This window comes from Drosophila teissieri, chromosome 2R (genome assembly GCF_016746235.2).
Source record: "Drosophila teissieri strain GT53w chromosome 2R, Prin_Dtei_1.1, whole genome shotgun sequence".
NCBI lineage: Eukaryota > Metazoa > Arthropoda > Insecta > Diptera > Drosophilidae > Drosophila > Drosophila teissieri.
In genome coordinates, this window is record NC_053030.1 from 2,573,513 (window position 1) to 2,589,167 (window position 15,655).

General features: G+C 42.3%; 1 protein-coding gene across 2 annotated transcripts; it reads right to left on the reverse strand.

Annotated features, from left to right (window-relative positions):
* Positions 1-6,304: 6,304 nt before the first annotated feature.
* Positions 6,305-15,296, reverse strand: LOC122612764 (protein teashirt). Of its 2 annotated transcripts, none has more exons than XM_043786580.1 (3): positions 14,042-15,296; positions 6,647-9,898; positions 6,305-6,459 (listed from the first exon to the last, which is right to left on the reverse strand). In XM_043786580.1, exons 1-2 carry the CDS (start codon positions 14,092-14,094, stop codon positions 7,087-7,089), a joined length of 2,865 nt encoding a protein of 954 aa, XP_043642515.1. In that variant the 5' UTR covers positions 14,095-15,296; the 3' UTR covers positions 6,305-6,459; positions 6,647-7,086. The 2 variants fall into 2 exon arrangements, with proteins under 2 accessions (XP_043642515.1, XP_043642517.1); XM_043786582.1 differs by lacking the exon at positions 14,042-15,296 and adding an exon at positions 13,371-13,523.
* Positions 15,297-15,655: the final 359 nt, after the last annotated feature.

Here is a 15,655-nt window from a genome sequence, read left to right on the forward strand (position 1 = left end):
CCACTGTACTACCTCATCTCTTCCACGGTGCGCCCCCGATTCAGAGTTCGCAGACGGAGTTGCAGTTGCAGTACGAATGGTGAGCGCATTTAAGCAACGTTATTGGCAAATCGTGACTGTAGTTCCATGAAACTAATATCGAGCAGCAGCCTTGGAGGCAGCGGCCGTGGCTGCCACGCCCCCAGCGGCCAGTGCGCTTGATGTGGCGCCCCTACATCCCGTTTCCGCACCCCACAAAACTCCACGCCACTGCCAACTCACAAACCCCTTTTATCACTTGCTGTTTAGGCCCCAGTTCGATTGCCTTAGAAATTATATTAAGTGCAAAATGCTTTAATGAACACCATAATCATAACGGTCCTCCATGGCCCGCTCTTACGTATGCATTACGCCCCCAAACCTCCCCGAATTGAATGCACTCGTTTACCCCGCCCGAGGGTACCTCTCGCTCAATGCAAGTTAAGCCAATTCAATGCATCGATCGCGCGATCGTAAATTACCAGCTTATGATGCCAATACTTATGGATTATTGTCTTAACTCGCTGGTTGCCTATGAAATTGTTTTCCAAGGCATGAAGTAGAAATGAACAATTCTTTATTTTCTTAAAGTAGTCGGAAATCAAGTACCTTCACTTTCTAAGACGGTTGTATCTTTGTATATGTATACATATGTTGGTAATTCCAACTCAGAAAAATTCGATTCAGAGTTATTTAAGCAGGCCACATCAAGTTGTTTGTACATCCATATGGGAATGGATATTCCAGTTCCATGTTGCCCTTGTACAAATTCGTTGAGCATTCATATGCGATTACTGATTGCGTCTAAGGCTGAATGTCAGTGGTTATAATCGCGACCCGGATTGGCCAAAGTGCCGGTTACAAATGGCCAAGATCTTTCGCTGCCCGGTCGACCTGTAGCTGCTGCAAATGTCCCTATCGTCACACACTTTTGTTGGCTGGGTTTTGTTTTTGATCACAGGACTCTGGTGCAGAAAGAATTTTGCTTATTTTCGTAGTCCTCGTTGTCATCGTCGTCTGCGTGCCCCAGAAGGCCCTGATCCCCGACTCCCGCCTTTTCCTGGCCAAGCAACTCTCCCACCCAACGAATGATTTACGAGCCGAACTACCAACTACTGTAGAGATGCCAATAACGATGCCTTGGTCATGATCGTTGGCCAGGTCAGTTCCATTACTTTCGGGCCAATTCGCCATTGTTACAAATGCTAATTTTGAAATTTTTTGTATTTAAATGTACGGGAGGCAGGCGCTGAGACCAACTCAGCAATTCTTAAAACTGCAACTTCAACATCAGCAGCTGCTTCTGCTTCTTTTAATATTATAGTCTGTACGAAAGAGTTTCAAGAGCTGTGATTAGTATATGCCATTAACAACAGGTCCGCTAAAGGTTTATTTTTCTGTAATAATATTTCCATTAACATTTATGTACTTAGCTATAATGTCAACATATATCCTGTTATTTCGTGATTGTTAGGTGATTGGTTTTATTATCTATTTACCTTTTTAGTCCTTTAAAATTTTAATACATTTGAAAACTAAACTATTTTTACCACCCCGCAGAAGAGTATCCACTGTTCATCTATTAAACACTTTCAGTGTTTCCTAGTTCATGGGGCATATGTGGCATTGAATTTCATATTGCAGTGCCTGCCCAATGTTTGGACCCTAGCAGGAGCGATCTCAAAATGGCATTCACAATCGAATGCGTCCTCGTCGCTGCTCCGCTTCTGCAGTCGATCGCTGTGTAATGAATGTTATGTTCTTGGCGGCGATCGCATGACAGGCGCATGTTGCAGCCGCTGGCATCCGCACCATTATGGCCAAGAGTCGCGAGCTGGAAGTAGCCCACCGTGGCCCAATGCAATGCACATTCCCCAAAAGCGTGTAATCAATAAACAACGAGACTCATCGCCATCGGAGCTTCTCTCTCAGTCGCACTATCTGGGCGTCTGGCTTCTTCGGGATCTTTGGACAGGATGGGATGGGATGTTGGCCTGGACCTATGGCATCTCCCATCTGGCCGTGTAACCTATGGGAATGCCGTGGCGATTGCGCTCGATTGTATCTGCTTCGCTTTTGGTTTTATTTCAGTATTCGTGCCCGGATAATGATCCATTGTTTGCATCCTGAACTTGTTTAAAATGCACCCAGTCCGCGGATCCACGGGAGTGTATTCCCTCCGCTCCATCTTGTTTGCTGGCTGCCTCATCATCGTAACGCATCTACCATATCTGAAGCTGCCAGTGGCCGAAATATTTACAGCATGGCCTTTACATGAGTATCATTAATAAAAAGTTGCTATGCCTAATACATTATGTATTTCGGGCACTGGATATGTCTGAAAAGAACCTCCGTTGGAATACTAAACAGTGATCGTTTCAGGTTATCCAATTTTTGGGAATTATTGATTATAATCATTTGAATATACTTAATTCTCAAACCCTATCCTATCTTGTATTAGTCCCAGCTAAAATTAGCATGAAAGCCTTTACTTTTGCTATTTAACCTTCTGTGAAATTATCTTTTACGGAAGAACGAGTGTATTAGGACATTTAGGGATACTTCATCACGACCAAAGCAAAAACAATTTTGCAGTTGCGGCCAATAATTTCAGGAATAGATACAAACTAAATAAATCACTCACAAGGACAACACCACCAGGTGCCCGAGGGGATCCACCCCGTGATCGGTATCGTATTCGCATTCGAATTTGGGGATCATGCAATACTTGTTGGCTGCCATGATGGGCAACGTGATCGCTAAGCCAAGCAAAGAGACAGGAGCAAGAGTGAGTTCGGCCTAAATGACCCATTGTGTAGCTGCCTCGCTGGCCCCTGAACAATTGTTCTGTCTGACTGACATCGGGTTGGGATGCTTTCGTTGTTCTGTTTCGATTTGGGAAGAAACAATCGATCGTTGGGTCTGAAAGCGATCCTGTCGCTGCGACAAATATCACGCATGAATATTTAAAAGTATCTTTTTTCCGCATAAAAGACAAAGGTTCTTTTAAATTTATGGGAGTCAGTGGGCCCCGATTTTGTGGAATGAATTTTGTGGTCAGCAGGCCACGTAACAATTCCTAGCAAATCAGTTATGAAGGGTCTTCAGGGAAGCGACATTTGCTTGAAAGTTCCGCACGTTCGCTGTGATTTACTGCAGATAGAAATCCCGCTCCCTCGATAAGGGTCCAGTAAATCTCTTTGTCCTATCGGCGACGAAGTCGTTAAACGATTATCTTGCAATCGCTAAAATGGTTTTAATGTTTAAAGCTCTCCAAGTCAATGAACAGGCCCATTTGCCGATATGGATAAGGATTAAGTATTCAGAATTCTTCCTTCTAATAGCGACAATAATGATATTGATAATAATTGCGCAGGCGGATTTACGGCACAGATATGAGTCTTACATCGTAAATCAGTCATTAGCTATCAATTCCAATGATTGATTTACACATTGTTTTTGATCGTTATTGATCATATTGTGTTTGTCTTTTTTCATATAGATTAGATTGGTATTATTTATAGATCTTAAAAGAAATATTGATAAAAGCTTTATATTAGATCAGGTTAGTTTCATTTCGCCAACCAATCAATAAATTTAGTATGAAGGTTGAAATTTGAACACTTAGCTTTATAAATGCTTTAGGAAAGTTCGTCTTTGCTTAAAAAAGACAACCCATAATTGAACCGTACTTCGGATTTCACTAAGCAAAGTTTGTTAAAATTTGTTTGGGGACGACTTAAAGATCTTTTTTGGCACGTTAAGTGAATCCGCATTTGCACATTCCCGATTCAATCAGTGGCAGTTCTTTGTTCTTTCGTATCACTTTGTTTTTTGAAGTAACTATAGCGTCTTAATCTGAATCAGAAAGCTCCCCCACCCCCCGATCGCGTTATAATACAATCAAACTATAATTAAAATTTTCAGGCTCAATCCAGCGCAGCCAGGAGCAGAACATCAAGATCACAAAAGGAATAAGTATTTTTAATGGCAGCCACAAAGATCGAAGACCAGGGAATGGAAGATCGAGCGGATAGGAAATTGAAATACAAAAAATGCGACAGGGGACATACGAGCCCAATGCGGTGGCGCTAAATCAAACGATGAACACGAAATTGCCATAATGGCGACACCAGCGGCATTGCAGTGCGGGATCTGGGATTGGAAATCCGGGCCGACTCAAATTATATGGATAAATTGCTGGCGCACGCTCCAAAATGTTGAACATAATTGAGATCTCGCTGGCTATTTGCAAAATGACCGTCTTACCATCGCGCGGCACAGAAGCTGAAAACGTTCATCACAAGTGCCAATTTGGCCAAGTTGCTAAGGAGTCAAGACCAAGCCGAGAATCCGCTCAATGAATTCATATGTACAGCAAGAGATGGGCGAACAAAAGTAGCTTAGGTCACGATTATGAAGCTATTATTTAGAAAGGGTCCCTGAGGGTTTGACGTTCTTGGAGGCTATTCTACGTCTGAGTTTTATCAGACGCTGCACTTAGCCATATGTATCTCAGTAAGGGCAATTTGCCGGCGGCATTTTAAATTTTGACTTCATCCAGCAGTTCAAACACTCTTGAGATTTTGAAAAAATGGAAATAACGCTTAAAATGACTTTACCCTTACCAATTACTATGTTAGTGTTTTATGATCCGTCATGAAAGTGTTTAGACCAAAACAACCCTATATTTAACAAGAGAGAACGCTATAGTCGAGTTCCCCGACTATCTGATAACCGTTACTCAGCTAGTGAAAGTGCGAAGGAGTCTTCAGCACTGACAGTTTTTGGCGGTTTGTGGGCGCTAGAGTGGGCGTGGCAAAAAGTTTTTTGGAAAATCGATAGAAAATCGATAGAAACTAATACAAAAATGAAAAAATATCAAAACATTTTTCAAAAGTGTGGGCGTAGCAGCGTTGGGCGGTTTGTGGGCGTTAAAGTGGGCGTGGCAAAACGTTGTTTGGCAAATCGTTAGAAATTTATAAGACTAATACAAAAATGAAAAAATATCAAAACATTTTTCAAAAGTGTGGGCGTAGCAGCTTTGGGCGGTTTCTGGGCGTTAAAGTGGGCGTGGCAAAAAGTTGTTTGGCAAATCGTTAGAAATTTATAAGACTAATACAAAAATGAAAAAATATCAAAACACTTTTCAAAAGTGTGGGCGTGGCAGTTTTGCGCGGTTTGTGGGCGTTAGAGTGGGCATGGCAACATGAATCGACAAACTTGCGCTGCGTCTATGTCTCAGGAGGCAGTATGCTTAATCTCAACTTTCTACCTTTTGTAGTTCCTGAGATCTCGACGTTCATACGGACAGACAGACGGACAGACGGACGGACAGACGGACGGACAGACGGACATGGCCAGATCGACGCGGCTATTGATCCTGATCAAGAATATATATACTTTATATGGTCGGAAACGCTTCCTTCTGCCTGTTACATACTTTTCAACGAATCTAGTATACCCTTTTACTCTACGAGTAACGGGTATAAAAAGTAAAACATTATATTTAAACTTTAAGTCAGTAACCTATAATTTATTGCTTTAAAAATCATAATCAAGGATCTTTTTTTTTTGTTTTCCTAACCAATATTTTAAACTCAAAAAATTAAAAAAATTATTGTTATTCTATCAATAATGTGTCGGATTAACGCCACACAAGTAGACAAAATGGAAACTGCAAAGGGCTTGTCTTCGTTATCTAGCACTGTCGATCAACAAAGCGTCATTTGTGCGTTTGGATGGAGGTTTTTGATTTCTGGAATGCCCAATGGGAGCCAAATCCTGTAGGTTGAGCACCCGGATATTAACTTTCAGCCAAAGGAAAACCCCGCAAAGTAAACTACATTCAGCGTTCGCTGATCAATCAAGTACCGTATACACTTCATATTCAACCCCTCAACCGTCGAAAGCAATTCTGAAAGAGAAAACAATGGCGATTTATCGATGTTCTTTTTACCTCTGGGTAGAGCCGCCCTTCTTATGCGGCTAGCTGTAAAAATGGTCAAAGACCCCGAAGCGAAGAAGGATCTGGATAATATTAGGAATTCAAAAATCCACGATTTTTTTGGATTTTAGCGACATATCTTCTCACTTTTCGGGGAAAAAATGCCTTAAGTCTAATGAAGGAAACAACCAACTAAAGAAACAAATCGAACTGTTTTCATTGATTTAACTTTCCCTTTTTGACTGACACGTTATGTCCCCCTCGTTATGTCCCCCCCAGAAAATGTTTTCTAATTAGTTGCATAAAAACTTTTATCTTGTATTTGATCACAATGTTTTCTTATCCAATTTTATATCTTTTTGCCTTGGCATGTGACAGCCCCAACAAGGACTCTTGTTTTTGGATGTAAGGTTCATCCAGTTTCCATTCCACCTCCGATCAGCAGAAAGAACCAGTCTTTCAAGGAATTTTTATGGCGCTTTCTGTTTTCTATCCTAAAATGGTAAAAACGGAAGGGAATTTTCAGTACAACTTTTTTATAGAGCATTAAACAGTATTTAATTTTAACTTTTTTTAAAACTCTCGATAAAACGAACATAATAATTTGCAAATAAAAAATGAAAAATTATTTAAAATAAAGGAAATACTCTTTACTACTGTTAAATCTCCTGTGACACTTACCTTGAAAAAGTAGGCCTAACGGCTTGCTGAAGGGCCGGACCAACTGAACGCGGCAGGAATCGTGTTGGGCCAAAATATCTCCCCCACTGCAGCGTGTATTTTAACATTCTGTATAGTTGCTAACACAATCGTCAGTTTCCACGGCGGATTCTTCTGAACATATCGGTTTCTTTGTTCAGTTAAAACAGATCTTGCCCGCCATAATTTTACAAGCAGATTCATCCAGTGGCTCTATCCGTGGCTTTTTGACTTGAATCTCGGTTCACCAGGCCAAACCAAAGGCCTGAACTCAAAACCCCGACTAGCGCTGGGGGAGGGTATTTGGGTTCGGGGCGAAGGCAAGGCGCTGACAAACCAAAAAATGTTGAAAATGCGTTTAGCTCGAAACAACGAAAACAAGGCAAATGATTCGGTTTCGCTTTTCGTATCAGCTCACGGACTTAGGCGGATTTCTCCTTCTTTACGCAGAATTGTCGCAAGGCCGCCAAGGAGTTTCCGCCGGAGCTGAGGTTCTCTGGGGATTCTGATCCTCCGGCAGTAGCTGCGGCTGCTAACTTAGCTCTGGAGTTTGCCCCGGCGCCACTGCTACCCAAGGAATCGAACATAGATGACAATGCGTTGAGCGAATCGCTTGGATACTTCTTTGTGCTTTCCGAACTCCCATCGTAGGATTTGTGGCTAGAAGCGGGTGATTTAGGAGTTCCAGATCTCTGACTTTCGGCAGGGCTTTGAGGAGGTAGCAACCTAGTCTGAGGACTTTCTGCCGATGGCGGTGCCTTCGGGGAGCACCTTTCCACATTATTATTGTTATTGTTGGTGGCACTCCTATTAACCACAGCTGTCTCTATTTTGGATGACTCCTCGGCTTCATTTTGTTCATCAGCAAACTCAGACTTGATCTCCATATTAATAGGTTCCGACTCCGCCTCCCTTTCTTGCTTTATTGCTGGCTTTGACGACTCCTCCTCTTGCCCTCCCCCTTGCTGCTGTTTTTCGGGAGTCGGTGGACCCAATCTCGGCCTGGCTTCTGCACTGCACTCACTGCCACTCCTTTCGCTGCTTGTATATCTATAGTGCTGATAATAGGGATCATTGGTATCGATCAATGGCTTGTTGTAATCTACAGTTTCATCGATCCCCAATCGTTTCAGTATGCTGGAGGCCACGGGCGAAGTGTTTTTGGTGGATGAGTTTGATGGACTACTAGCAGGCAGGCTGGCGTGTCTGGGTGGGGTGTCAAAGCTGGTTGTAAACATCTGCTCAATGGCACTCAAAACAGAAGAAGCACCTGGAGCCTTTGCGCTACCGCCGTTCTTTTGCTCCACTAACTCTGGGGACTTGTTTTTCGTTAAAAGTTGGGCAGTAGCAACTTTGGCAATTTCTTCTGGGGCTTTTACCCCTGTAATATACTGCCGCATGCGTTCGGCAAAAAGAGCGGCATCGTTTTTATCGCTTCCCCCAGGTCCCAAGCCGGGTTTTCCTTGCACCGAGGATTTTTCGTTTGAATGATCTTCCTGCGTCGTTCCTGATCCGCCCTTCATTTCCAAAAGTTTCCGTACAGGCAGCGATTTCTCGCGCTTTTTAGGAGTTGGTCGCTTTCGCGCTCCAGCAGACTGTAAGAGCGGTTCTGCATAGTGATTGTTCTTGGCCATGTGGTTGCTCAGATCACCCAAAGAATTAAAGGCCTTATCGCAAACTTTACACGTGAGGACTGCACTAAGAGTGCGACTTTCTTCGGAACTCAGACTGTTGTGGCTTTCCTTGGCATCTGAGATGGCATTGGCATTCCCTGATTTGATAGATATACTCTGCTCCTGGGATAGGATATTCGTGTAGTGCTGGGTCTCCTGCATGTGTTTTGTCATTTCGCCCAGAGATCGGAAGCTCTCTCCACAACGCATGCACTTAAGGATCTGCATGGCCTGCTCCACACCCTTGCCAAGCCAAACGTTCTGGCCTCTAACCAATTTTCGTGGTAGTGGCGTGGGTGGATCGCCTCGATATTGGAATGCATTCTTCACATTTGCCGATGGTGAGTGATTGGAGGCGCTTCCTGAACTGTGCTTTCGGAGGTTATGATTCGGCGGCGGTGGCGGTGGAGTTGGATGGTGGTGTTGCGGCTGGGGATTGTTACTTGACAGATTACCAAAAGGTGGTACATTCACCCCACAATGCTTACTGTCCTTCATGTGAGTGGTTAGGGCCTCCAGAGTGGGGAAACTCTGCTTGCACCACACACACCTAAACACCGAACTGGCCACACCCTTGTTTTGCCAGTGGGATTGCCAAATGTTATGCCTTGCTTTGGTCACTGTGCCACTACCAGCACCACCGACACCGGGCCCTCCTCCGGATTCGGAATTCTGTTTGGATGTTGGTTGAACCGGACTTTTTGGTGGCTGAGATGCTGCCTGTGGGGTCGTGGCCTTGGAGGAGTGCATTTTTTCCTTGGTACCCATTCCACTCGCTCCACCCTTTACAATATCAGACATCTTTTCTAGCGGATCCATTACCAAATCGTTTTTGCTATTCCAGTCGGGGAATTGTCCCGCTCGAAAAATATTGGCGGCTGCCACAGCGGCAAGATAAGGATTAACTCCTGGCAACAATTGACTGGCTGAAGGCGAAGCCACGGAATTTGCGGGTGGGCTGTCTGACTTGAACATCTTCTTAACTTGTATGTGACCAAGTTGAGGCTCCGATTCGTGACCACGTTTCCGGGTTCCTACGGAGAGATCAAGTGGATTGTTGGCACCGTCATCAAAGTCCTCCTCCTCGCCCTCAGAAGCAGGTGGTTCAGCCGATTCCGCCCTTCCATACAGATTGGTGCGAAAGTCCAGAGCTTCCGAATTATTACTCGATGTAGTGGGCGAAGCCTGTGGAGGAAGTTTAAATGGAGCCGCCGCCTCATTAGCCAGTGGGAGTGGCAGCCGTGGACCCCCCCCAGCAGCTGCAGCAGCGGCCAAAGGAAATCCATACTGCTGGGCGGCTGCTGCAACCATGTGCAAGTACGCCTCCATTGAGGGCGGCTGGGCGGGCAGGGACTGCGGAACTGCCGGAAATGATGAGTGTAGTGTGGTGGGCCCTTCTCCGGGCATCACTCCGGTGGATAGAGTGGCTGCGTCTAACCTATGACCTACTCCGCCGCTGGCAGCACCACCACCATTGTCTGAAGAGTTTGAGTCATGCGATGGACACCGCTCGCTGGAATTCGCCGACTCAGTGGAACGCGGACGAGCTGTGGGCAGAGCGCTGCAAATAAAAAAATGGGTGTATTCATAATTAAATTAAAGTTTATTAATCTTTAAAAATCCAAAAAAAAATAAAAATATTTTTGCACTTTTCATAGCTTAAAAAAAGTTAGACTAGAGGAAAATACACGTGATATGACATAGATATGACATGACGAATACATTATGTCAACATAATTCAACAAGAATTCCTAAGAACAATAGGTACGTGTTACTACAGTAAATAGCATACATTACTGATAACATACATATACTTATAGTCCATTAGGTAGAAGAGGATTGAATTTCAAAAAAGGAAATAACTAATGGTAAATATAAATGCGGCAGATACCAAACCAAGTACAAAAGAATAACCAACAAACAAAAGCCTTGATAGAGCTTTATAGGACTAGTACACTTTTAACAAAACCTATTGACCGTTAAAAACTTTTTTATTTTACTATTCGAATTCGCCACAGTCAGACAATTAAGCTAATCGTTGAGACCTAATCACCAATCTATCACCTCTAAATAGCTGAATTTTAAAACAATTTGAGCAACAAAGCTATCTTAACCGACTTTCGCAGGACAATCATTTCTGCTGATGAGATGTAGATAAGCCATCAAAAGCATTGGAAATCATTATAGATCGGTTTAATTTTTATTTCGCATCGTTCTGTGCTAAATCATAAACCGGACAGGGGAACCTACAATGCCATCAATGGCCAACATATGTCAACATTTCGATTTGTTATTCAAATTTATGAGCGCCATAAGGCAAACGCGAATAGAAAAAATAAAACTCTATCGCAGACAGCTGTGGTTTAGTATTTTAGTCGGTTCGAGGGTTGTAAAAATTCAAATGAAAGAATGGCGATTAATTCGAGACTTTAGGCCTGCGTTATGAGCAATGCGGATCATAATCAAAAATAAGAATCTGAGAAGAGATTTAAGTATTTGACAAACTTGGAGGCAACTATCGTTTAGACGACCGACCGACCACAAATTCCTCAGGGTTTGAATAAATTAATTGGGCTGGTAAATAATGTGCATAAATAGAGATGAAAAAAAAAAATTTTATTGCCCTCGTAGCAGAGAAAACCAAAAAAAAAAGAGAATAAGGAAAATAATTTACCATCAGAGAGACTGAATCTCTAAACTTTATTTCCTTGATTCGTTCAAGTGTGTAACATTTAAATTAAAACCACTTATAATTTTAATAGCCCCGATTGTTTGCTTAGAAAATATTTCACAGAAACATAATTCAGCGGGTTTCGTTTAGCTTATTTTGAATGATTGCCTGATTAGCTTTGAAGTATATGCAAAGGTTATATATTGTTGATGATAGCTCTATATAATAACTATGTATTTGTGTGTGTGGGCGTTTTGTGCTTTGCTGTTTGGGTTTGCATTTGAGTCGAGCGGAAATAACCGAACTTAATAAATAACCACAGTTTATGGGGTCTTTTTTAGTCAAAGATTCGGATATCAAGTATTTGTCATGTGCTATTGTGCGACAAACGATCGTTCACCGAAAAAAAAATTTTTTACCGGCATTAAATTGTTAGATTCGGAGGAGTTTTGTCACTGGGGACCATTCAGAAAGTCAGTATTCAATTGATGGATTGTTTACTAACAAATCCGGCCTAGCACAATATTGATGGTATCTTAAGGAACGTCGAAACAAAATCTGATTCATGTGCAGCCTATTTGGAGCTCAGTTACCTGCCAGGTGACAGCATATCAGAGATAGTTATTACACGCACTGCGCAATCACTCACCGCTAATTAGCTATCCAGATTGCAAGGGGCGATTAAACCCGCTCGTTTCCCCTTTATTTTGCTACACTACTATGAAATACTTGACAACACATTTTCTCCGCTAGCATATCATAATCTGAAATCTCGTTATTCGATTAAGCTTAAATCAAAATGATTTATACGCAACTCCAGCAAGTGCAGTTAATTACAAGTTGAAATGTCTCATTAATAATCGAGAGTCACATATTGATATGCACGCGTAAAGCGAAACTGTAGTTGTATTTATAAGTCTAATATGGGAGACTTGTTTACAACTAAGATGAGAATAAAAACAAGAGAGAACGCTATAGTCGAGTTCCCCGACTATCTGATACCCGTTACTCAGCTAGTGGAAGTGCAAAGGAGAGTTTTTGGCGGTTTGTGGGCGTTAGAGTGGGCGTGGCAAAAAGTTTTTTGGGAAATCGATAAAAATTTACAAGACTAATACAAAAATTAAAAAATATCAAAACATTTTTCAAAAGTGTGGGCGTGGCAGTTTTTGGCGGTTTGTGGGCGTTATAGTGGGCGTGGCAAAAAGTTTTTTGGCAAATCGATAGAAATTTACAAGACTAATACAAAAATGAAAAAATATCAATACCTTTTTCAAAAGTGTGAGCGTGGCAGTTTTAGGCGGTTTGTGGGCGTTAGAGTGGGCGTGGCAACATGAATCGAGAAACTGCGTCTATGTCCCTGGAGTCTGTATGCTTAATCTCAACTTTCTAGCTTTTGTAGTTCCTGAGATCTCGACGTTCATACGGACGGACAGACGGACAGGCAGACAGACAGACGGACGGACAGACGGACATGGCCAGATCAACTCAGCTTCTGATCCTGATCAAGAATATATATACTTTATATGGTCGGAAACGCTTCCTTCTGCCTGTTACATACTTTTCAACGAATCTAGTATACCCTTTTACTCTACGAGTAACGGGTATAATAATACACCGAGTTCGACTATGAGCTGACCGATCAGAATTTGTTTATATTAAAAAATGGTAACTTAAATAAATTAAATAATTTCGACAAACACTTCAATAGTAAATTATTCTTCACAAATATACTTTTATAGCGAATACTAAACTATCGAGGAGCTTGAGATCTTTCTAAGTTTCTGCAAAATGAAGGTTACAAATAAAAGAAGCTCTATTTAAGTCGACAACAACCCTTCGCTTTCGCTTGAACCAAATCCGACGAATCCGTTAAGGTAACAGAGTAAATATCACTAAGCACTCACATGCATCCGGAGACTCAACCACACGCACACGCACAGGCCAGCGGCAAATTGTGAACATAAATCTCGCCCGTAATAGGCGCACACGTGGAAAAGGGGGTGGAAGGGGGTGGAGAATGAAAAGATGGCAAGCAGAGCGTAGCGCATTTAGAGTTTTTCACTTTTTCGCATGATTTATTCAATTTAGCTACGTCATCGCCTTGGAAAATCTTAAAAATTCGTATGTATCTGCATGCGAATCAAACGAGAGCGAGACAATTTGTCGCAGTTTATTACTAATACTCCAGATGCACCCCGAAATACCCTCGCCCCTACAAATATAGTGTCATAAAACACGTTTTAAGCCTTCAGTTAATTTGCTTAGACTCAAAATACTGTTCGAGTGCAAGTGTGAAAATATATCTCAAACTTGTTTAATCATAATTTCAGAGACACCCAGATACAGATACACAAGCGCTTACCCAAGTTAGTATCCCATCATCGAACTATGGCGATTTTCTGTTATTTTCAGATTTCCCTGGGAGCCTGGCTCCCTTTTCACGTCAAGTTTTGCTTTTTCCGATCTGAGGGAGTGCAAATCACCGTTTTCGGACTCAGTAGTCTTGGATTGGCGGGTGGGTGTTGTGATATATGGTCGCGCTATTGGCGAGGTGCTGAATTTATAACGACAGGTGTGCGACCACGCCGAGGTGCCAATGCTAATCATTAAATGCCATGAAATCATACTTTCTGGATATATTTATTAGGCCGATCTGGCTGAGAGTCTACAATAATATTTAAATGGGCATTGATCAATTTCGGAATAACAAATCGGAAGTTAATTTTTTTGATTGAAACGGTTATATATTCAATACATATATACCATTTTTTTTAACCATACATGTATAGCCTTAGGCCAGATATGTGAACGCACATACATACATAGAAAAAAAAAATGTACTTTGAATGAGATTAGTGTTATCATTTCAAAAATTCGTCACTTTTAGTTTAGAATTTAAAATTTGACTATGTCAGAATGAACATAACTTTGATCTCCTGTATCTAATCGTAATAAAGGTGTGACCCAAATGAGGCCATTTGAATTTTCTGTAATCTACATCATTCACTATATTCACTGTTCTATGGCACTTACCCGGCATTTAGCGCCTGTCTGTAGATCTCGAGCATCAGAGCCTCGTGCAACATTTTTAAATTTTGCTGAATTTTGACGGTTTGTTGGGATTCGGATGGTTTGCTCTTTTTGAAACAAACCACAAGGATTTCAGTTGGATTTCGGAACAACTTTAATTTGACACAATAACCATATAATCTATTGTTTTGCACTTGGTACGTTATCGTATAGAACTTGTTGTTGGTGGAGCGTATAACTTCAATTATTTTGTATATTTTGGTTTTTTTAATTTATAAACTTTCGTATGTCAGACAAAAATGACGTTTCGAGGCGTTTGTATTTTTAATTCCTAATTTGTGTGGGTTTAAATTTAATTTAGTAATTGCATTGAATCGTATACTTCGTTATGGTTTGTTGATTTAAGTAACTGGCCTTACATTATATATGTAGTGTAGTTTTGTTGAGTTGAGTTAAATACCGTTTAATGTAAATATATGCAATAGTTTATCTTTAGTTTTGGTAATAAATATATTTTTGTGGTATATTTTATTTAACTTGTGGTAGTTTTACGTATACTTTGTTAAACCATTTGTAGTTGTTTCTCGCGTGTTTCAGTCTTGATCGAGCATCTATCTGCTTTTGAAATTATCAAACCTCTGCTTCATTGACTAGATATGATGATGGCGCCCTGGAAAACACTCGTTCTATCCACCCCCAAAAGCGCGTTTTAAACTGAGAATTCACTGTTCTGGCGGAACCGCGGGTCGCGATGCGTGCGTCTTCTCATCCGGAATCGTCGTCACTACTCGAACGAAAGTCCAAAGGCGATTGAATTCCGTTGGCCGGTTTCCTTCGTCACTAGCCTCTGCTGCGGTGCTCTGCCGTTGCGCTGTTGCTGCGCTGCCGCCGCTGTCAAGCTGACAAACAACAACAGGGCGCTGCTGCTCTGCCGTCACTGATTGATACGGATGAAAAAATGAAGCGACGCGACGGACGCGCAGCGATTGGAAGCTGCGCTGCTGTTGACGAGCAAACACGAAGCCCCCGTTTTGGCGACGGCAATTTCTGATTCGATTTTGCGTTCAGGCGACGGCTGCGCAGTTGTGTGTGTGCTGTGTGTCCCGTGAGTGCCACCCACACCCTTGCAGGACAGCTGGCTGTCAGCGTGATTAAATGTGCTAGTCTCTCGCTCGCACTCGCAGACTGAGCTGCTCTCGGCTAACTAATTATCGTACGATTTTTCCAGATGCGGCGCGCGGCCGAGCTTTTTCGCACGATCGTACGCAGTAACGGTTTCTTGTCGACTGACTGACACTTGGTGAAAAGAAATCGACTGGTAGTCAAAAAGAGAGCGCGAGAGAGAGAGGCAAGAGAGAAACAAGAGCGCAGATGCAGGCCTGGCTGTTCCCCTGTGCTGGCAAGTGAACGATGGGAACTGAAACAGGGGAAATTGCGAGGAAAAGAGATGGCGTTGTCGGACCGCTCCGTCTCGCTCGCTCCAAAAGTGTGGGAAATCTGTTTTGTCGTTTCGTCACCCTTCTTTTGTCCCTATTTCGATTCCGATTCCATCACAATTAAGATTTATGACAGTTTAACACAAATGCTCTCAATCGCATGCGCCGTTCTGCTCGCAGC

Coding starts and splice junctions, on each gene's coding strand:
- LOC122612764 (XM_043786580.1), bottom strand. CDS start 14,094: ATGTTGCACGAGGCTCTGATGCTCGAGATCTACAGACAGGCGCTAAAT. Junction 9,899..14,041: donor AGACAGGCGCTAAATGCCGG/GTAAGTGCCATA, acceptor TTTTATTTGCAG/CGCTCTGCCCACAGCTCGTC.